We start from the raw sequence: 27,627 nt of genomic DNA on the forward strand, positions 1-27,627 counted from the left end.
AAACAAAAAACTAATATATTTTGTGAACACAATTACTGTATTTGTTGCGCTTGTTCAAGCCTTAGAAGAAAATATGTGCCAAAGCCCCCTGGAGACAAAAGAAGCCCTCTGTCCAACATCTCTTTGGCGTGAAGAAGCATGCGGTGCAAAGCCCCCCTGCCAGGCCAAAAAAGCCACTGGGCAAGTTCATTGGACACAGAGAATCGGACATTTATTTTGTATGTTAAAAAAAAAAAAACTAATTCGCTGCCAAAAAAAAAAAAAAAAAAAAAAAAATCATAGAAAAAATGATTGCAGCCTTATTGTTTGGAGTGTAACGTGAAGGCGTTTTCGATGCACAGAACGATGTGGGAGCCGGAGCAGCTGCTGGAGTGTTGCTGCAGGAGGCGGGCGCTGTGGAGAGACGACGCCAGGCCCGTGACGGCGTGGTCGCCGGCCCGCCATGTTTCGCAATAGTGGTCTGTTTGCCTGTGGCCTTTGTTGCTCGACCCGTGCCAGACCATTTTGTCTGGCCTGATGGGAGGAGAGAAGGTTTTAGTGCTGTGCATCTTTAGTGAAGACATAAAGGGCCTGATCTACTAAGATGCCAAAACCCCCGCGCTAAATAGAGCGTGCAAATCAGTAATGTCCCATTATTGCTGAGTAAAATTCAGGCTGGTACCGATACTTTGTGCAAATATACCTAATGTGTCTGCTGAATTTTTAAAAGTTGTGTATTTGAAATAATAACGTACCTCATAGCAAAATTAATACAATACAGAGTTATTTATATATTTTTAACTGTGAAGTATATTGAAGTAGTGGCATGAAAAACAATATAGCCAAACAGAGGACACAATTATACGAAGTACACAAAACTTGTGTTTTTTACCATAATAAAAAGAAATAAGTAAAATAATAAAAAATATTTAAATAATTAATTAATAATTAATTAATGAAAGCAAAATTTTGTTTTTTTACCATAATAGAAGGAAATAAGTGAAATAATAAAAATATTTAAATAATTAATTAATGAAAGCAAAATTTTGGTTTTTTACCATAATAGAAGGAAATAAGGGAAGTAATAAAAACATTTAAATAATTAATTAATAAAAGCCAAAAAAAACAAACCAACAACATTAAAAATGTAAGGAATAAAAAGACCAAAAATTTGGAATGTATGTAACGGACCTGAAAGTAGTTCATTAGATTACTCGTTACCAGTAAAAGTAGTGCCTGACTATTTACTATATTATTATATATGCAGAACAATAACAGTGCAATACTTTTTCATAACATGGTCTCTACTGCCTAGTTTCTTTCTCTTGTTATATTCTTATTCTACTGTTATATTTTTATTCTCATTGTTGCTTTTTATTTTTATTGTAATATTTTTCTATTTTGTTTCCATTTATACCCCCATTATTTACTTTTTACTTTTTAAAAAAAATCGATCTCAATTCTGTACACTGCTGCTGGAATTTTAATTTTCCTGAGGGAACTCTCCTGAAGGAATCAATAAAGTACTACCTATCTATCTATCTATCTATCTATCTATCTATCTATCTATCTATCTATCTATCTATCTATCTATCTATCTATCTATCTATCTATCTATAACACCGCTATTACGAACATTAATAATAATACACGAAAATGTATGTTGTGAGAATTTTTTTCATAGAGGACATTTATTAATAAAGCATCTTCTTCATGGGGAAAAAAAACGAACGCCACGAAAAAACCCCAAAACCCCCCCCCCTGACAACGAACACCATAACAAATCAATTGAATTTGTTTTATCCAGCCCCTTAGGTCATCCAGCAGCTATACGATACTAACATTATTTTACTGAATATGTGCGGAGGGAAGTGCGTCAGCGCACCTGCAGGAGCAAAGGTCACCGCCTCGGGCAATGGTGTCGAGGGCGGAGCACCATAAGCTAGGGGCGGGGCATGTGCGGGACGGCGAGACACAGCTGGCAGGTGATTGAATTGCACAGGTGGTACGTGTCAGTCTAATCATCTGTTGTCTTTAACAGTGAGCGGCCAGCGGAGGAGAAAGAGGAGACTGGAGAAAAGCCTTGGATTGTTCACCCACTAATATGGAACGTGAGCTGGGGTTAGACCGTGGTGAGACAGGTTAGTTTTACCCTATTGATGATGTGTTGTTGCAATAGTAATCCTGCTCAGTACGAGAGGAACCGCAGGTTCGGACATTTGGTGCATGTGCTTGGCTGAGGAGCCAATGGGGCGAAGCCACCATCCGCGGGATTATGACTGAACGCCTCTAAGTCAGAATCGGGGTTGGTGCAGACGGACAAGGATAGCCGGGCTGAGGGCCGGTGTGGAGGGCCCGGGGGTGAAGGCAGACACCCCTGGCCACAGAGAGTCTAACGCACAAATGCAGGGGTCCACTGACCCGATCTGGAGCACCTTTTCGGGTGAGGTCAGTTAGTGGGCTGGTCAGGTCCGCGAACCTGAACCGGGCGGAGCATATGCAGAGGGTGGGGGCGGTACTCGAGACCCTGAGGCGGACGGGGCTCACCGCCAACCCGGCGACGTGCGCGGTTGGCCGGAGGGAGGTACAGTATCTGGGGTACCACTTGGGGGAAAGGCCAGGTGCGGCTTCAGATAGACAAAACCGGGGCAGTCGCGGCCTGCCCGACTCCGAAGACGAAATAGGAGGTGAGGCAGTTTTTAGAGCTGGTGGGCTACTACCGGAGGTTCGACCCCCGGTTCGCGGACCTGACCAGCCCACTAACTGACCTCCAGATCTGGTCAGTGGACACCTGCAATACGTTTAATATTTTTATTTCTAAAAGTCAAAATATTTTGACACTCACGGACGGAGGATTCACATTGCAGACGTGCTAATTAAAGGAAAAAATTCATAAAATAAAAATAAATAAATATTCTTCCATCCATCCATCCATTTTCTACCGCTTATTCCCTTTGGGGTCGCGGGGGGCGCTGGAGCCTATCTCAGCTACAATCGGGCGGAAGGCGGGGTACACCCTGGACAAGTCGCCACCTCATCGCAGGGCCAACACAGAGAGACAGACAACATTCACACTCACATCCACACACTAGGGCCAATTTTAGTGTTGCCAATCAACTTATCCCCAGGTGCATGTCTTTGGAAGTGGGAAATTGCCTTTCAAATGTCTATTCTTGGTGTTGGGTTATATCAAATAAATTTCCCCCAAAAATGCGATTTATACTCCAGTGCGACTTATATATGTTTTTTTCCTTCTTTATTATGCATTTTCGGCCGGTGCGACTTATACTCCGGAGCGACTTATACACCAAAAAATACGGTATTATTATGTGTTAATTTGTTGGACTGATTGATATTCCGTGTGATTTTTGTAAATTGAATTAACAAAAAAATACATAATCCTGTACATTTAGATTATCGTGGGTAATTCCTCGCAGAATACATGAACTATGAGGAAGTAAGACTGTTTTGTAACGAGAACTGCACAAGTATGCTAAAATAATTGGCTTAAATGAGTAGGTGATGAGGCCTTGCGATGAGGTGGCGACTTGTCCAGGGTGTACCCCGCCTTCCGCCCGATTGCAGCTGAGATAGGCTCCAGCGCCCCCCCGCGACCCCAAAGGGAATAAGCGGTAGGAAATGGATGGAATAAAAAATTAACTAAATAAAAATGTGAGTCTTGATAAATCACATTGTGAGTGCTAAATAGTTATATTTGCATCTCCTTCTCCCAGTATTGTCGGCGTTCTTGTCATCAGCATATATTCCGCATAAGTCTGCACGCGTTTTATTACCTTCAGTAGATCAGGCCCCTCGGTGTACGCCGATGAATAACCAACACGTGACTCACCATGCACTGTCCCTGAGAATATCTCTGCCGTCAAACGAGTAAAGTGGCACGTTCTCCCTCATTTTGCTCCCGTTGTCACCAAAGATCGATTCCCAGCTGTCAAACAACACTTGATCCTGCATGGAGAGGGGACAAAAGTATGTTTGTCATTCCCACAGACATGATTACCACAATAAATAAGTAATCCAAATTTTAAAGGTTTAAATTTGAGGTTAGCGTCGCTATTTGATCATGTCGACAAAGCACTGCTCCGAAAAGTGCAAACGTGAGATTCAACACGTTCCTAATGTGTAAAACCGAATGTTAAATGTATTTAATAACTGTGAAAGGCATGTTTAATAATTTAGATCAGTAATTTATACACTTTATAACTGCGATGTGGCTCTCAGCGAAAACGAGTTTGACACGCCTGTTCTCTGGCATCTCCTTCAAGCGGCTTCATAGTCAAACACACCATCAGCAGGTTTGTCATAATTTCTTGGATAAATGTTTGACATATACACATTATTTTATGTCCTTGGCTGGCGTTATCGACTCGCTCTACTTCATTATGGTGCAGACGAGCAGTGGTACGCTCCAGCTGGCCTAAGTCTGCTGCACACTCACTTTATTTTTTCCAATAGTTGAAAAAAAACTAAGTTAAGTCCATCTATAGCTATAAGCTATTGCTATCAAAAAAGAACTAATGGTGGGGATGCTAGAAACTCCAATTGTTGCTTAAATCATAACTAATAGCCGAAAGAGAGCAGCTATCTAAAAGCACTCTAAAGTTTGGGTAATCTTAAAATGATCCTTAAATTGTACTTTAAAAGTGTTGTTATACAAACCCTGTTTCCATATGAGTTGGGAAATTGTGTTAGATGTAAATATAAACGGAATACAATGATTTGCAAATCCTTTTCAACCCATATTCAATTGAATGCACTACAAAGACAAGATATTTGATGTTCAAACTCATAAACTTTTTTTTTTTTTGCAAATAATAATTAACTTAGAATTTCATGGCTGCAACACGTGCCAAAGTAGTTGGGAAAGGGCATGTTCACCACTGTGTTACAGGCCTTTCCTTTTAACAACACTCAGTAAACGTTTGGGAACTGAGGAGACACATTTTTTAAGCTTCTCAGGTGGAATTCTTTCCCATTCTTGCTTGATGTACAGCTTAAGTTGTTCAACAGTCCGGGGGTCTCCGTTGTGGTATTTTAGGCTTCACAATGCGCCACACATTTTCAATGGGAGACAGGTCTGGACTACAGGCAGGCCAGTCTAGTACCCACACTCTTTTACTATGAAGCCACGTTGATGTAACACGTGGCTTGGCATTGTCTTGCTGAAATAAGCAGGGGCGTCCATGGTAACGTTGCTTGGATGGCAACATATGTTGCTCCAAAACCTGTATGTACCTTTCAGCATTAATGGCGCCTTCACAGATGTGTAAGTTACCCATGTCTTGGGCACTAATACACCCCCATACCATCACAGATGCTGGCTTTTCAACTTTGCGCCTATAACAATCCGGATGCTTCTTTTCCTCTTTGGTCCGGAGGACACGACGTCGACAGTTTCCAAAAACAATTTGAAATGTGGACTCGTCAGACCACAGAACACTTTTACACTTTGCATCAGTCCATTTTAGATGAGCTTAGGCCCAGCAAAGCCGACGGCGTTTCTGGGTGTTGTTGATAAACGGTTTTCGCCTTGCATAGGAGAGTTTTAACTTGCACTTACAGATGTAGCGACCAACTGTAGTTACTGACAGTGGGTTTCTGAAGTGTTCCTGAGCCCATGTGGTGATATCCTTTACACACTGATGTCGCTTGTTGATGCAGTACAGCCTGAGGGATCGAAGGTCACGGGCATAGCTGCTTACGTGCAGTGATTTCTCCAGATTCTCTGAACCCTTTGATGATATTACGGATCGTAGATGGTGAAATCCCTCAATTCCTTGCAATAGCTGGTTGAGAAAGGTTTTTCTTAAACTGTTCAACAATTTGCTCATGCATTTGTTGACAAAGTGGTGACCCTCGCCCCATCCTTGTTTGTGAATGACTGAGCATTTCGTGGAATCTACTTTTATACCTAATCATGGCACCCACCTGTTCCCAATTTGCCTGTTCACCTGTGGGATGTTCCAAATAAGTGTTTGATGAGCATTCCTCAACTTTATCAGTATTTATTGCCACCTTTCCCAACTTTTTGTCACGTGTTGCTGGCATCAAATTCTAAAGTTAATGATTATTTGCAAAAAACATTTTTTTTTATCAGTTTGAACATCAAATTTTGTCTTTGTAGCATATTCAACTGAATATGGGTTGAAAATGATTTGCAAATCATTGTATTCCGTTTATATTTACATCTAACACAATTTCCCAACTCATATGGAAACAGGGTTTGTAGTATAAAATAAGCAAACTGGTCTAACTTGGAAAGTGCCTGGGAAAGATAGAGATATTTTTACTTAAACATACCGTAAATTCCGGACAATAAGCATTGACTGATTGATTGATTGAGACTTGTATTAGTAGATTGCACAGTACAGTACATATTCCGTACAATTGACCACTAAATGGTAACACCCCAATAAGTTTTTCAACTTAATTAAGTCGGGGTCCACGTTAATACATTTTTTTTTCCATACGCTTTGAACAGTGCGGCTACTTTGTGGATTTTTCTTCGCTAACGGCCATAATGCAAATAGTTTTCATAAAACACAAGCAAAGACATTGAAAAGGTGCGTTAATGTTTGTGCTATGGCGCTATCTTCTGGACAAGTTCACTCACTGCAGGTGCTGCGGGGTGAACTTCGACAGTATTTCCTTTTGTTCAGTGCTTTGAACCGGAAGTGCAAGTGCCGTTCCGTTTTGTAGTCGTCCATAGCGTTTCTACTCATATGGATTCTTCATTCATCGATACGAGCAATGTTTGTACATTTTACAATATAACTAAAATTGTTCATACTTACAAAATCGTTCCATGTGTGAAGTCTGTAAAAGTGTTTTCATGCGTATTTGTATGTGCTATCATAATGTAATCAAGCTAGCGCCGTTAGCATTAGCTAATTTGCTAACACGTTTATGAGTGTTTGTGTTAGTATTATTAACTTACAATGGCATTGTTTTTGTATTGTTACAGTTTCACAAATTCCTCAACAAATTCAGTCTGAGTCTGTTTAGCTGATTCGAGAACTAGCTTCCTCAGCTAGTGAGTTCATGACGATGACTTCTGTTTTGTTTGATCAGCCGTTTTACTGCCGTGTTACCGGAAACAAGTATGTAAATAAACATTTACAAAATCTTACTTACTTATTTTACAACATATATCTGCGGCTTATAGTCTGGTGCGGCTAATATATGGAAACATATTTTTTCCTCTGTTGGACTAATTATGTATATATTATAACACAACTTTTATGCTTAAGGGTCGTTGCTATAATTATTGTCAATTGTGCTGAAGTGGTGTTTTTCTTTGTCTGTGCAAAGCTGGCAATCCAAAAGATTGCAAGCCAGTCTTGTATCAGTGTTTGTGTCCAGGAACGGCCTGCTGACTGCCAAGGCCGAACACCGCCGTGACGCAGACAAAGCAGAGACAAGGCGATATCACCAGCGTCAAAATATTAGCATTTTTGCGCATATATTGTGTCTAACTGGAGTTGTCGAGATTACCGCCTTCCCTCAGCGACAGCTTAAGGGACCTCCCAAGTAAATAGAGAAAGCACGCCGGCTGGACTTTTAGAACGTAGTTTGGATCTGTAACTAGAATACAGCCCAAAACACGTGTCTCCTCATTGAGCCAAATTGAACTCTGTCTCTGCATGATTCCTTGCTTCTCGTCTGTTTAATAGATGTCATCAGTGTTTGAACCTGACATCCTTCTAAAAATTTTCGAGTGCGGTTTATATACCGGTGCGTTCTATAGTCCGGAATTTACGATAAGCACTTCCGACCTTTTTAGCTTTCCATGTTGTGTAATTCAAGCTATTACTTTTCAGTGCAGATCCTGATAAAGGTGCATTTTTTCTTTTAAGTCATATATTAATTTTGACTCCATTCTGAGAAAATCCTGCTATATGCATGCTTTTTTACTTATAAATTTGAAAAATGTAGGGTGCTCACCTTGAGGTTGACAATGGGGAAGGTCTCTCTGTCCGACTTGCGGACGATGGTGTAGAGGTCTTGAAGCTTAGAGGACAGGAATGCTCTAAAAGTCCCCTTTAGGCCCACGGCGCGGGCCTGCTGGAAGCACAGGAAGTCCGCCCCACGAATTCCTCGCATGTTACCAGTTTGAGGGGCGTTCAGGGCAATAAGATGGAGCTATTGAGAAAGAAAGATGGAAATCCAAGATTAAATGAAAAGTCACAAAATACACACACTACTATTTGATATTCAACCTGTTCTTTGCGGTCCGGTTTTAGTGTATGATCTGTCTGGTATTTGTAGATGTTGTTAAAATAAAACATTTAACATAGTTTAAGCATGTATGTCATATTCAGTCTGTCATGACCTGGTACCCTGAGTCTGTTCTCCTAAATATACTATAGACAATGTAAGAGAAGTGTACAGTTGTGTGCCTGGCGATTCTTTCTGTTGAGGACGTTTGAAGATATCCACCTAATCGGAATTATGATAACTGCTGCTTGGATTGAGCGTTGCCCTGATATATAGACAAATTACGAAGACAATGGCAGGTACTGTAGGGTTGTAGGCACTCTCTGAACTAAATCTCAAAATTAATAACATCTTGGAGAAACTTTCTGATCTGCAAAGCCAAATGATGATCAATTTAGGGACCAGAAACAGACAATTAGGGTAGACAAATCTTTCAGAACGCATCTACACATCCTAGCCTAAACATCCTAATCTACACTTCGGCCGCACCTCTGCACCCGGCCTTGACCAAGACCGCTGCTGCAGAACCCCGCTCCCAGTGAGGCAGTGAGATGCTCTAGAATCCCTTCCCCAGCTTCCCTCACGGACACTTGCTGATTGTTTGACCTTGTTGGAACTAGATCGTGGAAGTCTCCACAGCAACCAGCTGTGTTATCGCGATGTTACTCTGAGGCACAAGGCCGTGACCCCAGACGAAGTTACATTCCAGGCTTATCCACACACATGCATCCAGCCCATCCATCCCACTTTCTGGCTGACTGCGCGATACCAACCCCCCGTCCCCGTCTTCGCCGCAAGTCCCGAGTTTGCATGGCTTATATTTGCTGATGTTTGCTGAGATTTTTTATTCCCTAGTCCCACACTGCGTCCCCTCACCCCTCCATTGCACTATGAACCTGAAGGGACTGATCCAGTTTATACTACAACGCACATGTTTGCACTACCGTTTTATTTTACCGTTTTAAAACCTCAACTCAAACTAAACAGCATATATTCTAAGAATGTTTCAAGATTTCTGGTTCCCCAACTCCACGTACCCCTGATCCTGATTTGTCCACATGCACTGCAGGTTGCACTACGGGATTACTGGGTCTGCGCTGGGGAGTGACAGGATAGTTGCTCTGGCCTTGTTCTGCAGCCAGTCTGCCGTCCGTCTGACCCGAGTGCCTCTGGTCTGAAAATCGTGAATCGACACGTGGGTGTGATGGTGGCTCAATGGGTCGGACAGCAGAAACACCCTGAGAGTAATCGCCAGCTCCGTTGTTCTGGGACTGGTCGTGAGATTGGGGGTACAAGATCACAGGTGGAGGCTTAACCTCTGCCACCTCGTTTTCCTTCGAAAAAGAAATTCAAAATCAGTAAATTTCAAAGTCATGAATGAGTGGAACTTGTAACACTTTTGTGGAGTCAAACTCACCAGATCTCTGAAGAAGGGTCTATAGTCTCCAAGCTGTGAATGAAAGAGAATTCTAGATTTCATGTGGAATTTCAGTGAAAGACATGATGTACATGCTGTCCAAAGACGTTCTGTACCAAGACTTGTCGCAGTCCGTCACGGACTCTTAAATAGAGGTCGGCTTTGTCGATGATGTAGATGAGGCTGCCTTCCGCTTGGCGTCTGGCAGTAGAAATCATTGTGTCGTAGGACCTCAGAACTGTAACCTAGGGACAGCAAATTGACAAGTTTGTGTTTGTTTGTACTAAACCTTCATTAGTCACGCAGTTAATAGACATCAACTGACAAAACACCCGGCGAAGACCAAGATTCAGTTTCAGATAGCGATGCCGTTTTGGGAAGTTATGGAAGGTTGATAAAAACTGGAGACACTTACTGCAGACGAGAATCCAGGATTTCCAGGTGGGCCAGGAGGACCAGGAGGTCCGGGTACATTGGCAGCTTAAAATTGAAACAACATGTTTAGGATTTGACTTCAAGATCACTATCTAGAGATGTTCCGATCAGGGTTTTATGCTGTCTATTCCGATCATCCGTGGCTGATATCGGGCGATACCAATACTAATATACAGGCATGTGATTTGAACTTAATGAAAAAGATTGAAAATAAGCCGAGGGTCTGGGGGCAAGTTAAAGGGGCATTAACTTCATTTATCTGAATAGCCTTTTGTGATTCATAGCATGAAATAACAAATATCTTACAGTCGTGTTGTTTATGTTTCAAAATGATTCAACTATTCAATGTAAAAATAAAACAGCAGAAATAATTAACAAAATGTCAGCTACTGTCTTGTTCTAAAACACCAATGAAAATTAAATATAGCATTTAGACAGGCTATACTGTAGCAAAAGTCATCACATGTCTGTGTGGGGGGGGGAGTGGCCTGCAGACCTGCAGCGAAGCGGGGTGTGCCAGGACCGGCTTTGAGATCAGCGACAGGTGCGTAGATGGCTCACCTGGGCGCGTTTATCTAATCACCTGTCGCTCTGTTAAAGGCAGCAGCCGGGAAGGAGTGGGGGGAGTTGTTGATGGCGGTTGGTGAAGCACGAGCACGAACGAGAGCGAGAGCAAGACAGACGACACTCTGGAGAGAGACCATTCATGTGCTCGATTGAGACTAAAGACAAATGCTGAAAAGCACAAAAATACTTTTGCATAATCCTGCCAATAAAGCACTGTTGTACCCATGGAAGAGCCTGGCATATCGATGATTGGTGGTCCAAAGAACCCGAAAGGTGCAAGACCTCCACAGTCTGCCACAATCATGTGTGTTCTTAAAGGTGTATTCCACGTCAAGAGCAGTTTTGATTTGGGCTTACATGATAAACAACCCAAATTAATGTTTTGGCCATTGTTTTATCCAAATGTGGCCAAGTAGAGTCATTGTGGGTTTCCTGGACGTCGTCTTCGTCGCTAAAAGAAACATTTAAGGAAGAGAATCCCTCTGCCATCTTCCACTAGTTTTTTTTAAATATAAAAATCGCCCGCTTGAATATTCCCTCTTCTCTTCTCCGACTCTCTCGTCATCATTTGGGACAGTGTTTTTCAACCTTTTCTGAGCCAAGGCACATTTTTTCCATTAAAAAAATCCAGAGGCACACCGCAAGCAGAAAACATAAAAAAATGAAACCCAGCAGCCAATATTGACAACAAAAAGTCGTTCTCGCAGTTGTTGGATATAAATTCAAATCCATAACCACCCGTGCATCACTATAACTTGTCTCAAAGTAGGTGTACTGTCATGACCGGTGTGTAGTGTTTTAGTTCTTGTTTTGCGCTCCTATTTTGGTGTTGATTGTCATGAACGGAAGTACTTTGTGGACGCCATCTGCTCCACACGCTGTAAGTCTTTGCTGTCGTCCAGCATTCTGTTTTTGTTTACTTTGCAGCCAGTTCAGTTTTAGTTTTGTTTTGCATAGCCTTCCTTAAGCTTCAATGCCTTTTTCTTAGCGGCACTCGCCTTTTGTTTATTTTTGTTTAAGCATTATATACCTTTTTACCTGCAATCTGCCTCCCGTATATTGTGATCACGACAAACCGCGTTCTCGACATCTACGAAGCAATTAGCTACCTGCTGCCACCTACTGATATGTCCAGCTCTAGACAGTACAGACACTCAACAATGGCACATTATTTGCGGATTATAATTACTGGTTTGCATAAAATATTTTTAACCCAATTAGGTGAAATTACATAATGTCCCACGGTACACCAGACAATATCTCACGGTACACTAGTAAATAGTAAACAACAAATAAACAAAAATAAAAACTATTATCTACAACTCATGTTAAGTAAATCATTATCCCTTAGTTTGAAATCATGAACAAAAACAGCACAAATATTTTTTTGTTCTTGTATCAATCATATACTGATGCTACCTTTGGTATCGACACAACCAATTTCTGGATAGATCCGCCCTTTTGTGTATCATGTACTGAGAGTTCTTATATTGTCCTCTCTCTGCTTACTTTCTGCTGCAACGTGGTTCTGTCTAGACTTCTTAAAGTTTACTAAGCACTTATTTCTTGGTGTTGTTTCAAGCTAGTGTAGCAGTTAGCTTAGCTATTAGCATGCCTACTCCCGGCTTGCTCTAGGTGTGTAAAACGTTTAGCCTCGTCCTCCAGTGATCATTATCACTACTTATGATGCTAATTGATCCAGTTTATTTGTGTATGGAGACTCATTAGTGCTTTGAGTACCTTGAAGGAAGAAAAAGTGCTATACCAGTACAATACATTTACCAATTGGCTGCTAGCCGCTTGTCAGCCGGGGACTAAAAATGAATGCCGATCACATACTTTTTTTTTTTTTAAATAATCAGTGGTCGATAGATCATCACATTCCAAATTCACACTCGTTCTAAGAGGCCGAACTTTATGTTCCAAAGACTGTCTGTGTTAGAATAATTGTTTCTAAATTATCACAAAAACTTTGTGTTACATTGAGTGCCAGGTGAGAAGCAAAAGCTGTCTTTGAAACCTACCAAGAAGAAGGCTTGTAAAACTCCACTGTGTAAGGGGGGGAAGCAACATGAAGGTGTTTCTGTTTTCTTTCATGTATTGTAATCAACAGAAAGATATTGTTTTAACCCAAGGACTACAAAGCGAAGATAAGGCAGGATCTGCCCAAGTTCCAGACGACCTCTTTTTGAACCTCCTTTTTGAACTGTTTTACGAACCACTTTTTGAACTGTTTTACGAACCTCTTTTTGAACTGTTTTACGAACCTCTTTTTGAACTCTTTTACGACATTTTCTGTGAACTGTTTACGACCTTTTCTTTTGAACTGTTGTAATCAAAGGCGATAGCTGTTTACGACCTCGTCCCTTAGAAGCAGCTGTTGTCATGTGGTCAGAGAAAGTCCAAATAAAGGGGGAGGCGTACAATCTTTTGGCTGAGCGTGCTGAGACACTGGACAAGGGTACAGTGTCCGTGCGTCTCTCCCCAAATTGAGCCAAATTTAATTCTGTCTCTGTTTATATCTTTGCTTCTTGTCCTGTTTAATAGATGTCATTAGTGTTTGAACCTGACAGTCTGTTTTTCACCCTCAGCATTGAATCCCAAAAACAAAGTGACTTACAGTGACTGGGCCAAAAGCCACCGGACAGAGAGGGAGACGTTGCTGGTCCTGGTGGTCCAGGCGGACCGGGTGGACCTTGACGGCCATCGTAACCGATTCCTGTTGGCCCGGGGGGTCCCTGAGGCCCAGGGGGGCCTGTAACAGAATTTCCTTTTGGACCCTAAAAAAAAGTGATTGAACATCATATACGAGATAATACGAAATTTAAAGCTCCTGATATTATTCTGATTTTTTATTCCCAAACTCACTGGTAGACCTGGTTTGCCAGGAGGCCCTTGCGGGCCTTGAACTCCTCCAAAACGAGGGTCATAATATCCGCCAGATTCACCCTTTTCTCCTTTCACTCCGGGGTTTCCGTGCTCTCCCTTCAGTTCATTCTGTTGAGAAAAATGTTTCACTTTTGTGATAGAAGCCCCAGTAATTGTCTCACTTGTACTTTACCTTAGAGAAATCTACCGCTACTTTTTTCCAAAGCGTTGAACCCTGCGGCTTAAACAAAGGTGTGCCTAATATATGGATTTTTCTTTGCCTACGGCCATAATGTTTTGTATACAACAAACCTACATGGCAGTATCACCGACACGGAGACTGAAAAGGTGTGTTATTGTTTGTGCTGTGGCGCCATCTTTTGGACGAGTTCGCTCCACTGCAGGTAGTGCAGGTTTGAAAGTCTACAGAAATTCTTCAGTTTTGTTTCTTGAACCGGAAGCAAAAGTGCCACTTCGTCTAGTAGTCGTCAACAGCGTTTCTACTCGTTTGGTTTCTTCATTTACCAGCAATGTTTGTAAGTTTTACAAAATAACTACAACAATTCATACTTACTACACCGTCACGTTTTATGGTTGTGTGTTAATGCATTTTTGTACGTTCTATCGTGTAATGTAATCAAGCTAGCGTTGTTAGCGTTAGCTAATAGGTGTCTGTGTTAGTATTATTAACTTACAATGGCATTTTTTTGGTATTGTTTCAGTTTTACAAATTCCTCAGTAAATTCACCAAAATATCACCGTGGAGTTATTGAGTCTGTTTAGCTGATTAGAGAGCTAGCTTTCCATGACAGTGACTTCTGTTTTGTTTAATCATCCGTTTTACTGCCGTGTTACAAAATTGTTTGAAAAAAGTGATGTAAATAGACATTTACAAAATATTTCTGTGTAAATAACTCATTTCACAATGTATATAACTGTGGCTTATAGTCCTGTGCAGCTAATACATGGAACAAAAAAGAAAAATTAAAAAATGTAGCGGGTGTGGCTAATATACCCGTGCTTTATAGCCCGGAAAATACGGCAATAAATGAAGGTTGAAGGGCTTATTCTCAAACCTTTAGATGCTCACCTTCAATGCGTAAATATCCAAATTAGAGGACGTCCCTGCAAAATATGGATTTATTTCCGTTAAAATGCAGTTGATAAAGAAAACATTTGAAACATGTTTTGATTTTAAATAAATTAAAATCCAATGCTTTTACCGGGGATGCCTGGAAGTCCACGATCGCCACGTTCTCCCTTTTCTCCTTGAGTTGCTGCAGTGAAATATGACACACACACGGCAGCATGAGACAATATTCACAGGCCACAGACTTTGGCATGATTAGTTCTTACAGAGACATTTTTTTGTGTTTTATCGTCTTATTCCTCAAATCTGGAAGAACGAATTAATCTCCTGACAATATAGTATTATACATATAACTATATAGCCCCTTCCGGGGGAAGCAGCTGGATTAAACTGAAATTAAAAACCTTTTATTCTCCAGAAACTGAAAACCCTTCTTTAATCTCACCTCTTTAATTTTGACTTTACAATAACAGCTCAACTTAAGATATAAAATCTTTTGATATAAAAGTTGTATCTCGTATTGCGAGCAAACATTTCAGTTACAAACATCCCCGCCATTAGTTGGTGTGGCAAATGTCACAGTGAAAACATTCGGTCTCACTTGTTAGCATTAGCATATAGCTAAGGTTTGACATAACATCGTTTTTCCAAGCATGGGATGGAAGGAAGTCAGTGACAGTGTTGACAAGAACAAACACATTATATGTTTATTGAATTAAAAAAAAATAAAAAAAAATGAAAGAAACGGCAAACATGTATCCATGAAAATATGGAGAAGCTGTTGATGGCGTGTTTGACAAAGAAGCAGCTGCAATGAGATACTGTAGAAGTCCACTCTGTACATTATTATTACATTATTTTATGAAAGTACTGTGGTTGTTTGTACTACATTCTAATTGTATTGCTTTTGATACAATAATCTAAAAGTATATTTTAGCAGATATTTTAGTATTTATTTTTGATAACCAAAGAAAGAATGCGCTCAAGACGCAAAAAAATGCATACTTCAAGAAGTTTTTTTTAATATAAGAAATATTTTAATAATATATATTCTATGTGGAAAAAACAAACATCATTAAAAAGATACTAAAGACACTGAAATGCATCAATTGAATTTGTTTTAATCAGCTCTTCGAGTGCTCAAACAGCTATAAAATTACATATTACAATTTAATGACGTGGCAGACCACGTTAAATTACTTGGCGGTCCACTATAAATGATGTGGCAGACTAAAATAATGATGTGACGGGCCACATAAATGAAATGGCAGTCCACTTAGCAATAACGCAGCAGGCCACATGAATGTTGTGGTGGGCCACTTAAAATGATGTGGTGGGCCACTTAAATGAAGTGGCATACCACATTAAATGACTTGACGGGAAAATAATAAATATACTTGTTAAATAAAACCTCTGCCTTGTTTTTAATAAATACTTAGGCCTACTACGGTACTGTATTTTAATGTTGGTCATTATGGTGGTGGAGGGGGGGTGGGGGGGTGGACTGCGGGCCTGCTGCGGAGCGGGGTGTGGAAGGACTGGCCTCGAAGCACAGCTGGTAGGTGATCGGATTACCCAGCTGGGACTGATCATCCAATCACCTGCCATACTTATTAGCAGCAGCCGGGCCGAGACACGTGTGTTGGAGTTGGAGCGAGGGAGAGACAAGCTAGAGAGCAAAGCAGAGACACGCCGGACTGAAAAGTCCTAACTATATACTGCTGAAAAGCAAACCATACTGGTGTATGAAAATAAAAGACTTGATCCAACCAGAATACCGGGCTCTCGTGCCAGTGTATGGTGGTCAGGAGAACCCACTAGAGCAGACCTGGGCAAATTAAGGCCCGGGGGCCACATGCGGCCCGTTGAGCTTTTCAATCTAGCCCGCCTGACATTCCCAAAAATTTTTTTTAGATCTTTAAGATGGAAACTGTAGCTGCCATTATGATGTACAGTGACAAGTCTTGAACTATACAAAGTATTTCAATGGTTGGGAATCTGCGCTTTTGGGTGATATACCAGTTACAGTTGGTGGGGCGGCATAGCTCGGTTGGTAGAGCGGCCGTGCCAGCAACTTGAGGGTTGTAGGTTCGATTCCCACTTCCGCTACCCTAGTCACTGCCGTTGTGTCCTTGGGCAAGACACTTTACCCACCTGCTCCCAGTGCCACCCACACTGGTTTAAATGTAACTTAGATATTGGGTTTCACAATGTAAAGCGCTTTGAGTCACTAGAGAAAAGCGCTATATAAATATAATTCACTTCACTTCACTTCACTACTATGGTAATCTAATTAGTTACTATGGTCATCTAATTAGTTACTATGGTAATCTACGTCACAGCAGCTCAGACGAGGCACCAAGCAGTGTGGGCGGGGAGCGTTTCCACAGAAGCGGAAAGAGATTTTCACAACAAAGTTCTAAAGCTTAGTGATTTATCAGATGTATCAGATTGTAGGTGGGGTTAATTTTGTACCCTTCGCGTTCATATTTCGCTGTTTGTTGCATTTTTGTTGCGTTTCACTTGATTGTAAAATATGTGGATCAAAAGGGGGTGTGACGTTCATATTTTGTCAATATTCAGTGTTTTATCTTTCATAGAAAAATTTAAAATTCCATTACGTTTTTTAAGGCGGTCTGTCATAATGTTTTTAGCATTTAGTCAGACATTATTGTGAGGTTTTGTATTAGTGTTCCTAAAAATAGATATGCCGGCCCCCAGACACATTTTTTTCTCTAAATGTGGCCCCCGAGTCAAAATAATTGCCCAGGCCTGCACTAGGGGGAAACCTCTACAGGTGGTACTTGGACAACTAAATATTTTCTGAGGTGGTACTTGTTGAAAAAAGTTTAAGGACCACTGTTCTAAATAATATGTATTGGATATGCTTTGGTGTAAATTTTGTGTGGATTTCATCCACAGTCACATTTATAACCTAGTTTCTGCATATGTCTTTGTTTGTGGAGGTTGTTCCGAGATTGCGAATAAAACCACGCCCTGGCCTCCCTAAAATCATCAGAATGTATCTTTTGAAAATGTACTCGGTTTAAAGATATTCAGTATCTTGTAGACGAACATCACCGCTATTTTTTTCTAGTAGAAAAGAAACTTTACGAACATTAAATAGATTCACCCGGTCACAACAATAGGTACACCTCCACACTCTCCGATCCATTCAGTGTCTGCATAAAAAGAAGCTGCTTTTAGCAGCACTTATGTCACTGCATCTGGCACGTCTGTGTTATTATTCGTCTAGAACGGTGTTTTTCAACCACTAGTGTGCCGTGAGATACAGTCTGGTGTGCCGTGGGAGATTATCTAATTTCACCTATTTGGGTTAAAAATATTTTTTGCAAACCAGCAATTATAGTCTGCAAATGGTGTGTTGTTGTTGTTGAGTGTCGGTACTGTCTAGAGCTTGGCAGAGTGTAATACTCTTCCATATCAGGAGGTGGCAGCCGGTAACTAATTGCTTTGTAGATGTCGGAAACAGCGGGCAGTGTGCAGGTAAAAAGGTATCTAATGCTTAAACCAAAAATAAACAAAAGGTGAGTGCCCCTAAGAAAAGGCATTGAAGCTTAGGGAAGGCTATGCAAAACGGAACTAAAACTGAACGGGCTAAAAAGTAAACAAAAACAGAATGCTGGATGACAGCAAAGACTTACTGTGGATTGTGTCCCCACAAAGAAGGATAAAAACAACTGGAATATTATTGATTAATAAAACCATACTTGCCAACCTTGAGACCTCCGATTTCGGGAGGTGGGGGGGGGGGGGGGGGGGGGTTAAGAGGGGAGGAGTATATTTACAGCTAGAATTCCCCAAGTCAAGTATTTCATATATATACATATAAGAAATACTTGACTTTCAGTGAATTCTAGCTATATATATATATATATATATATATATATATATATATATATATATATATATATATATATATATATATATATATATATATAAATAAGAGAAATACTTGAATTTCAGTGTTCATTTATTTACACATATACACACACATAACATTCATCTACTCATTGTTGAGTTAAGGGTTGAATTGTCCATCCTTGTTCTATTCTCTGTCACTATTTTTCTAACCATGCTGAACACCCTCTCTGATGATGCATTCTGCTTCGTCTCCTTGTTATGTGCACAGTTGTGCACTGCACTCTCTAAAAGCCGTAGATGTTATTGTTACATATGCATGTACAGTAGATGGCAATATTGTCCTGTTTAAGAGTGTCACAACGAACTGCTTTACGGTAGACGAAAACATGACTGCTGTAGTTGTGTGTTGTTGCCGCAGTGCGAGGACGTTAATGAAACTGCCTAACAATAAACCCACATAAGAAACCAAAAACTCACCCTCGATCATTCTACAGTTGTAACGTGATTGGGCAGGCACGCTGTTTATATTGTGGGAAAGCGGACGTGAAAACAGGCTGTCGACACGTCACTCAGGTCCGCCTGAATTTCGGGAGATTTTCGGGAGAAAATTTGTCCCGGGAGGTTTTCGGGAGAGGCGCTGAATTTCGGGAGTCTCCCGAAAAATCCGGGAGGGTTGGCAAGTATGGCTAAAACAAAGTAGATGTGGGAAATATCGCCCAAAGGAAGACATGAAACTGCTACAGGAAAATACCAAAAAAAGAGAAAAAAACACCAAAATAGGAATGCAAGACAAGAACTAAAACACTACACACAGGAAAACAGCAAAAAAAATTAAAAAAGTCAGGGTGTGATGTAAAAGGTTGTGACAGTACACCTACTTTGAGACAAGAGCTATATTGATGCATGCTTGGTTATGGTTTGAAGTCATATCCAACAATTGCGACAACGACTTTTTACTGTCAACTGAGTTTAGTTTTTTTAATGATTTCTGCTGGTGGTGTGCCTCCGCATTTTTTCAACGCAAAAAATGTGCCTTGGCTCAAAAAAGGTTGAAAAACACTGGTCTAGAATGACCACAGATGTGTACATGTCCATCTTTGAGATCACAAATGGCGCATTGTTAAAACAAAATACTCCAAACGAAGTCAAAAAGAGAGGAAAAGTGCCATGGCAGACATCTAGGTGCAAAGTTGGCCCAGGTAATACGATTGGCCTAGTGTGAGTACGTCCTAATGCACATTGCCAGAGGCATTTCTAAAGTCTCCTGGGACCATTGGAAAATATTCCAACCAATGGTCAACCACCCCTACAAATACTTACTCTCTCACTAAGTACCAAGTAAGTACATTGTAGTGTAGTCAAGCAGGCTCCTGCCTTGCTGGCACATAATAAGCTTTTATATAACAGCTCCATCTGCTGGATCTAGTGGGTCACTACCCCACATGGACCCTGATGCAAACCAGATTCTACCAAAGTTTATAGTTACTATTTTCTTGTCACTTGTGCGCTAAATAATAGCACTGAATAACTAAGTGTGTGACATTTTTTAACTTTTACAGTTGGATCTCCTTATATTGTACCTAATTTAGTCTGGATGTTGGTATTCAAACAAGTGTGGTTGGTGTAGGGCTGGACGATTATGGCAAAAATAATAATCACAATTATTTTGATTTATATAGTAGACACGATTATTAATTGATTTGAAAAAAAAAAACAGTATTTGATGTATGACCAAAACTATTACAAATAAATAAATAAATATATTTTAAAAAATGGATGTAAATTAGTAACAAATAAACTACACCAATAAAATAATAATAATAGCAATAACAACACATTTAAACAACAATAACAATATAAAAAACAAAAAAAATATTTTTTGGTTGTTTGTAATTGCGTTTTTTACCTTTTACACTTTTTTTTTTTTTTTACCACAATAGAGTGCGTGCTTTTTGCGTCAAATAAAATGTTTTTATTTAAAATGCAAAAATCCTCACATTTATTGGTGCAATACATCTTTGGAAAATTTTGACCAGTATTTTAGGTCAAAGCATATTAATTATGTAAATGTAAGGTACACCGTATAAAAGAATCCGCACAATTTACGGTAGCTGTGGTTGCCAGGAATTCACCGTAAAAAAATACAGTGGCAATGTATCGGACATTACGGTATGTTGATGTTGCATCCGTTGATTTTAGAGTTAACAACTGTTTTTGCTTACTGTAAATAACTATGAAAAAAAAACGGATGTATTTTTAACCTGTTAACAAAAAAACTATGGAATTTACGGTACAAAACTGGCAGCTGTGGTTGCCAGGAATTCAATCTGAAACAAATTAGGGCCAATTTTAGTGTTGCATATCAACCTATCCCCAGGTGCATGTCTTTGGAGGTGGGAGGAAGCCGGAGTACCCGGAGGGAACCCACGCAGTCACGGAGAGACTATATATATAGTGAGTACCTTCTCACTATGAGGCACACGCCACCGTATCTAATATCTACAAAATGCCTGTGTTTCCGATACATGTGAGCGGTACATGAGAATTTTAACTTGAAAGTATTTGTACAACCTTTCACTGGACAACTCACAACATGGCTTCCTATAACAAGTTCCTTCTTGTGAGCTATTAAAAATGAGCCTTAAATGCTCTGTATCTGGTAAATAGCTACTTGCAACCAGTTCCAACACACTTACACACAACGTGGTTCTTTTCGATGCAGTTTGCAATGAAGCACATAGAAATAAGTCCTCAATGTCTGAAACAACTTGCCACAAAAATACAAGAAAACATGTTGCTAGCCAAAAGTTAACTACCCGGTAGGCTAATGCTTTAACAACAAACCCCTGAAACAACTAAGGTATGCTGTAAATTGAAATGTAAAATCTGCAAAATATTTAATTTAGACAGTATAACACCGTATATTTTAGAGTGTTTGCATGATTGTGACATTACAGTATTTGCAAATGCATTGTACAATTTTTCCTTATTTTTACAGTAAAGTCATGTTTTTTTAACGTATTATAACCATAGTAATTTAGGTTAGGCTCCACCCCTGAAAGGGACAAGCGGTATAAGATGGATGGATGGATGGATGGATACTGTTTCTTGGTTTGCATGAGTCCAGATCCATTTACTACTATGATTAACTATTTTTAAATTTTAAGAATTTTACTGTGTCTATTTAACAATTGCCTAGCGTAGTTTTTATGGCAACTTTTTACAGTGTACTTTTATGAAATCTTCATTTTGGTTAGCTCAGATAAGGCGCGCCATGCTCTGACTGTGAAGGGAGGAAGTGTGCTGTGCTGTTGTTCTCAGCTTGACGAGTAAAGAGCCGACTGACTTGAAGCTGTTCAAGTTGCGACTGCTGTCCTGTTTGTACATTGATGCTACATGGATGATGTCGTTCACAACAACACAAGCAGAGAGATTGTGTTGTGGGTGTATGGATTGTTCTTTATAGCTTTAGCTTCGTACTTTAGTCGCTGTTTCAAGTGACCATCTCCATATTGTTTAGTTTAGGAGAGTGTGTCTGGGGTAAATGGGCGCTACCTGACACATCAGTTTTCCAAACTAATGTTCCTTCTCCTCACAATGACAACATTTCACTCAATTTTTGTCAATTTCTCTGATATTCTGCGTTTAACTGCTGATTCTGTTTTATTGGCCAATTCTGTGACTTTGTTTGATGGTTACGATGGCCCAGTGGTGTGCCGTTTGTGGCCATCAAGGCCTTCTTTGCTGGCCTAACATAACAAGAAATCATGATCATAATTAAAGATAAAAGTATTTTTTAATTTACCCTAAATATCTCAAATTATTCATATTGTCTTCATGTCATATGATGATCCTTCCAGTGCTGTTGTTTTTAGGTTAAAGTTTATATCCAATCAGAATTCAGCTAGCTTATGTTGCCATGCTGTACAGAAACTGCCCAGGGCCTTCAGAATCAACAATACTGGCATCTGTGCACTGTAAGTGAACGGGCACATACAGTTGATAGATAATTGCGATAGCCAGTCAGATCAGAGTTGTTGTCAATAAGGCCTTCTAGATGGCCTCACGTTGATTGTGACATTTACGTGTCATCCTCAGGGACTCATCCCACCCAGGTCACCACTGGTTTGAACTCTTGCCCTCAGGGAGGTGCTATAAGACCATCAAAGCAAGGACAAATAGATTGAAAAACAGTTTATATCCTAGAGCTGTTATTGCCCTAAACTCTGCACGTACCTGAACACTCACCACTTTATTAACTTGCTTACCTCTGATAGAGATCTGCTGTGCAATGTTTTTAACATTTTATTATGTTTTTAAATAAAAAATTTTTTTTAATTATTGTTTGTTGTCTTAAGACTATTTTATGTAGGTTGTTTCAAAAGCACTGAGCTGGATTGCTGTCCAATTTAGTTGTTTCCATACAAAGACAATAAAAGTACTCTGATTCTGATTCTGATTCCTGTGATTGGATAGTCACCGGGACCGTTAGCGGATGAATTTGAGAACACATAGAGTTGATAGACAGTTGCGATAGCCAATCAGATCACACGTTGTTGACAGTAGCCTATCTAGGTAGGCTGATGTTAACGAGACTGTGATTGGATACTCACTTGTCATTCCAAAGTAAGTATCCATTCACAAGTTGCAATTTAGCCATACCGGGCTAGCAGAGGGATCACAGATACTCACTTTTTTAACCCACAAAAAAAGGAGAACAAAATGTTGATTAGGTGGCAGATATATATTTGCAAGGCCATTTTCAAGAAGGATATTTAAAGAGAAACTACATCTTGTGAGACGATGTCGGCCAAACCCGGAAGCTAGCTCAGCTGTCCCGGCAATGAAATGGGGAAATGCCCGCCATTTCCAATCGAATAAACCGACTATGAGGGGTACCACTGGCTTATACGGCCTCGAATGGGTGCTACAAATTGTGAGTCCGAATATTTTATTTCTTAATTTTTTCACGTTTAATATATTTTTTGCAATTTTAATTTTGACAGTAGCACATAAGATATGTTTTTATTGCTGATGCGGGTTTATTGATTTTTAAATGCGCCAGAAAATTACCCGTTTTGTACACTGTTGAGGTGATTCAATACATAGTAGTGCTTAAAAGTCTTTCTGTATAGTATTTCTCCAGCAATGGTCATGTGGTGACATCAATTATCATACTTGCCAACCTTGAGACCGCCGATTTCGGGAGGTGGGGGAGGGGGGGCGTGGTTGGGGGTGTGGTTAAGAGGGGAGGAGTCAAGTATTTCATATATATATATATATATATATATATATATTAGAGATGCGCGGATAGGCAATTATTTCATCCGCAACCGCATCAGAAAGTCGTCAACCATCCGCAATCCACCCGATCTAACATTTGATCAGAACTGCATCCGCCCGCACCCGCCCGTTGTTATATATCTAATATAGACGATGCAAGGCATTAGTGAGGTTATAAAGCTTTTGCCTGTTAAAGAAAGGAGACTGATCCAATGCAGCACAGACTTTCGCGTGCCACGCTGTCACGACCCAGACGCACACCAATGCGCAATCATATGGGAGCCGCGCTGAGCGCACCTCCAAGCGCGTCTCGCTGCCGGCGACGGCCGGGTATATGGGCCCGACGCTCCAGCGCCATCCATTTTCAGGGCTAGTTGATTCGGCAGGTGGGTTGTTACACACTCCTTAGCGGGTTCCAACTTCCATGGCCACCGTCCTAGCTGCTGTCTATATCAACCAGGGTGAGCCCCACCCCTTTCGTGAGCGCACTGCGCGCGGAGTGACCCCTGTTACGCGCCCCCGGCAACTGGGGTGGCGGGCAGGTAAGCTGCGCGGGCGGAGCGCGCGGAGTGACCCCTGTTACGAGCCCCCGGCCACGGGGGTGGCGGGCAGGTAAGCTGCTTACCTGCTGCGCGTGACGCCGGCCGTGGCAAAGGCGGACGAGGTGGGGTGTCGGTGCGGTGGGCGCGGTGGTGACCCTGGACGTGCGTCGGGCCCTTCTCGCGGATCGCCTCAGCTACGGCTCCCGGTGGGGCCCTCTCGGGGGAAGGGGCCTCGGTCCCGGACCCCGGCGAGGCGTCCCTTCTCCGCTCCGTAAAAGTGTCCATCTCTTTTTTTTTTTTTCTTCTGTTGTGGCATATGCTGCGGGTGCCTGCTCGTTTTTCGTATGTGGGTAACAACATTTAACTATGTATATATATTTCCGAATTGGTTTAACTGCCACCCGCCTGAATCTATTTAAAATCTTTTTTTTTTTTTATTTCAACCACCCGACCCGACCCGACCCGCGGATAAAATCTAATTTTTTTTAATTTCATCCGCCCGATCCGCGGATAATCCGCGGACTCCGCGGTTGTGCCCGCAAACCGCGCATCTCTAATATATATATATATATTTATAAGAAATACTTGACTTTCAGTGAATTCTACCTATATATATATATATATATATATATATATATATATATATATATATATATATATATATATATATATATATATATATTTATTTTATTATATATATACACACATATATATATATATATATATATATATATATATATATATATATACACACACATAACACTCATCTACTCATTGTTGAGTTAAGGGTTGAATTGTCCATCCTTGTTCTATTCTCTGTCACTATTTTTCTAACCATGCTGAACACCCTCTCTGATGATGCATTCTGTTTCGTCTCCTTGTTGTGTGCGCAGTTGTGCACTGCACTCTCTAAAAGCTGTAGATGTTATTGTCACATATGCATGTACAGTAGATGGCAGTATTGTCCTGTTTAAGAGTGTCACGACATTGCTGTTTACGGCAGACGAACTGCTTTACGGTAGACGAAAACGTGACTGCTGTTGTTATGTGTTGTTACCGCGCTGGGAGGACGTTAATGAAACTGCCTAACAATAAACCCACATAAGAAACCAAGAACTCGCCCTCGATCATTCTACACTTGCAACGTGATTGGGCAGGCACGCTGTTTATATTGTGGGAAAGCGGACGTGAAAACAGGCTGTCGATACGTCACTCAGGTCCGCCTGGATTTTGGGAGATTTTCGGGAGAAAATTTGTCCCGGGAGGTTTTCGGGAGAGGCGCTGAATATCGGGAGTCTCCCGGAAAATCCGGGAGGGTTGGCAGGTATGTCAGTTTTGGTATTTTGAGAGGTAATCATTGAAGTCGGTCATCACTGAAGGCCTAGGTGGGAAACGCACGGCCCGCAAATGCGTGAACACGGAAACCATATGCCTTACTGTTTTTGTTGACTTTAGTAATTATTCCTTAGGCATAATGGCGCTGTGTCAAATAAAAAGTAGCAACCATAGTGAGATCCCAAACTTCTAATAGACTTGCTCTGTTTTCATTCATTCGCTCCTCATCTGCATGTATGTTTTTCGATTATTATATTTTCATAATTGTGAAAAGACATAATCGGAATGGGAATCAAAATTCGATTGATTGTTCAGTCCTAGGTTGGGGAACATTTCATACCTGGATAGTTTCTGGAGCCTTCATCGTAGCGCTGTAAGAGAGAGTTACATGTTTAGATACGCTGATGAATGAATACCACCTACAGAAAGACATGTTGGCCAGTTGATTGTTGATTTAAATGGTTTGGTTACTTACATTGAAGCGATCGAAAGGACTGGCTGGTCCCGGAGGTCCAGGTGGTCCAGGTGGGCCAGGAACTCCCTGATTAAAAATGTAAATGCCAAATTATTCCTGGTTATATGAAAAAAATAGGACAGAACTAGCAAAAAAATAACAATATATATTTTTATTTATTTAAAGGCATTTAGACCTGAGCTAAGGTCAGCTGGAAGAAGGAACTGTGCAGTTCTTAAAGTGGTAGAGAAAGTAAGAAATTCACTTACCGGGTAGCCAGAGCCAACCGACGGCTCTCCTTTTTCACCCTTGTATCCATTTATACCAGGGCGACCCTAAAAGAATCCAAATCAATATTGCTAAAAATATTACAAAAATCAATAAACTAATGCATGTAAGCATGGTCATATACTGGCAAACAAATACTGTGTACAATGTGTAAGTTTAAAATATGTTTAAATGATGACAAGCTTTTCACAGTCATAGTGTTTACTCACAGGTCTTCCTGGCATTCCAATTTCACCCTTTGATCCAGCAGGTCCATATCGTCCCTACATTGGAAAAACATCGCACACGTTAATGACAAACTTCTGCCAAAACTCAACTTCGACTTTTAAAAAATATGTGAAACACTTAAAATACAATATCTGACCAATTATTTAACTGTAATGTTTTAACCTTTCTGCAATCTTAAGACTATATACAGTACAGGCCAAAAAGTTGGACACACCTTCTCATTCAATGCATTTTTCTTTATTTTCATGACTATTTACATTGTAGATTGTCGAAACTATGAAATAACACATGTGGAGTTATGTACTTAACAAAAAAGGTGAAATAACTGAAAACATGTTTTATATTCTAGTTTCTTCAAGATAGCCACCCTTTGCTCTGATTACTGCTTTGCACACTCTAGGCATTCTCTCGATGAGCTTCCTGAGGTAGTCACCTGAAATGGTTTTCACTTCACAGGTGTGCCTTATCAGGGTTGATTAGTGGAATTTCTTGCTTTATCAGTGGGGTTGGGACCATCAGTTGTGTTGTGAATGAGAAGGTGTGTCCAAACTTTTGGCCTGTACTGTATATATACATACATACATACATACATGCATATATATATATATATATATATATATATATATATATATATATATATATATATATATATATATATATATATATATATATATATATATACATATATATATATATATATATATATATATATATATATATATATACATACATACATACATACATACATACATGTATGTGTATATATATATATATATATATATATATATATATATATATATATATATACATATTTATATATATATATATATATATATATATATATATATGTATACATATTTATATATATATATTTATATATATATATATATGTATACATATTTATATATATATATATATATATATATATATATATATATGTATATATATATATATATATCTATATACACATACATGTATGTATGTATGTATGTATGCATATATATATATATATATATATATA

General features: G+C 40.0%; 1 protein-coding gene across 2 annotated transcripts in view; it reads right to left on the reverse strand.

The window, feature by feature from the left end:
- Positions 1–27,627, reverse strand: part of col18a1a (collagen type XVIII alpha 1 chain a) — a 245,130-nt gene that overhangs the window by 95 nt on the left and 217,408 nt on the right. For both annotated transcript variants that reach the window (XM_061926550.2, XM_061926549.2), the window contains 15 exons: positions 26,588–26,641; positions 26,360–26,425; positions 26,112–26,177; positions 25,977–26,007; positions 14,725–14,778; positions 14,592–14,626; positions 13,502–13,630; positions 13,254–13,413; positions 10,047–10,111; positions 9,748–9,876; positions 9,632–9,664; positions 9,252–9,548; positions 7,942–8,139; positions 3,830–3,945; positions 1–513 (listed from right to left, as the gene is read on the reverse strand). The exon at positions 1–513 is cut by the window's left edge and continues 95 nt beyond it. In XM_061926550.2, the coding sequence (XP_061782534.1) occupies positions 300–513; positions 3,830–3,945; positions 7,942–8,139; positions 9,252–9,548; positions 9,632–9,664; positions 9,748–9,876; positions 10,047–10,111; positions 13,254–13,413; positions 13,502–13,630; positions 14,592–14,626; positions 14,725–14,778; positions 25,977–26,007; positions 26,112–26,177; positions 26,360–26,425; positions 26,588–26,641 (1,647 nt within the window). In that variant the 3' untranslated portion in view covers positions 1–299. The remainder of the gene's footprint in view (positions 514–3,829; positions 3,946–7,941; positions 8,140–9,251; positions 9,549–9,631; positions 9,665–9,747; positions 9,877–10,046; positions 10,112–13,253; positions 13,414–13,501; positions 13,631–14,591; positions 14,627–14,724; positions 14,779–25,976; positions 26,008–26,111; positions 26,178–26,359; positions 26,426–26,587; positions 26,642–27,627) is intronic.

Source organism: Nerophis lumbriciformis, linkage group LG31, assembly GCF_033978685.3.
Source record: "Nerophis lumbriciformis linkage group LG31, RoL_Nlum_v2.1, whole genome shotgun sequence".
NCBI lineage: Eukaryota > Metazoa > Chordata > Actinopteri > Syngnathiformes > Syngnathidae > Nerophis > Nerophis lumbriciformis.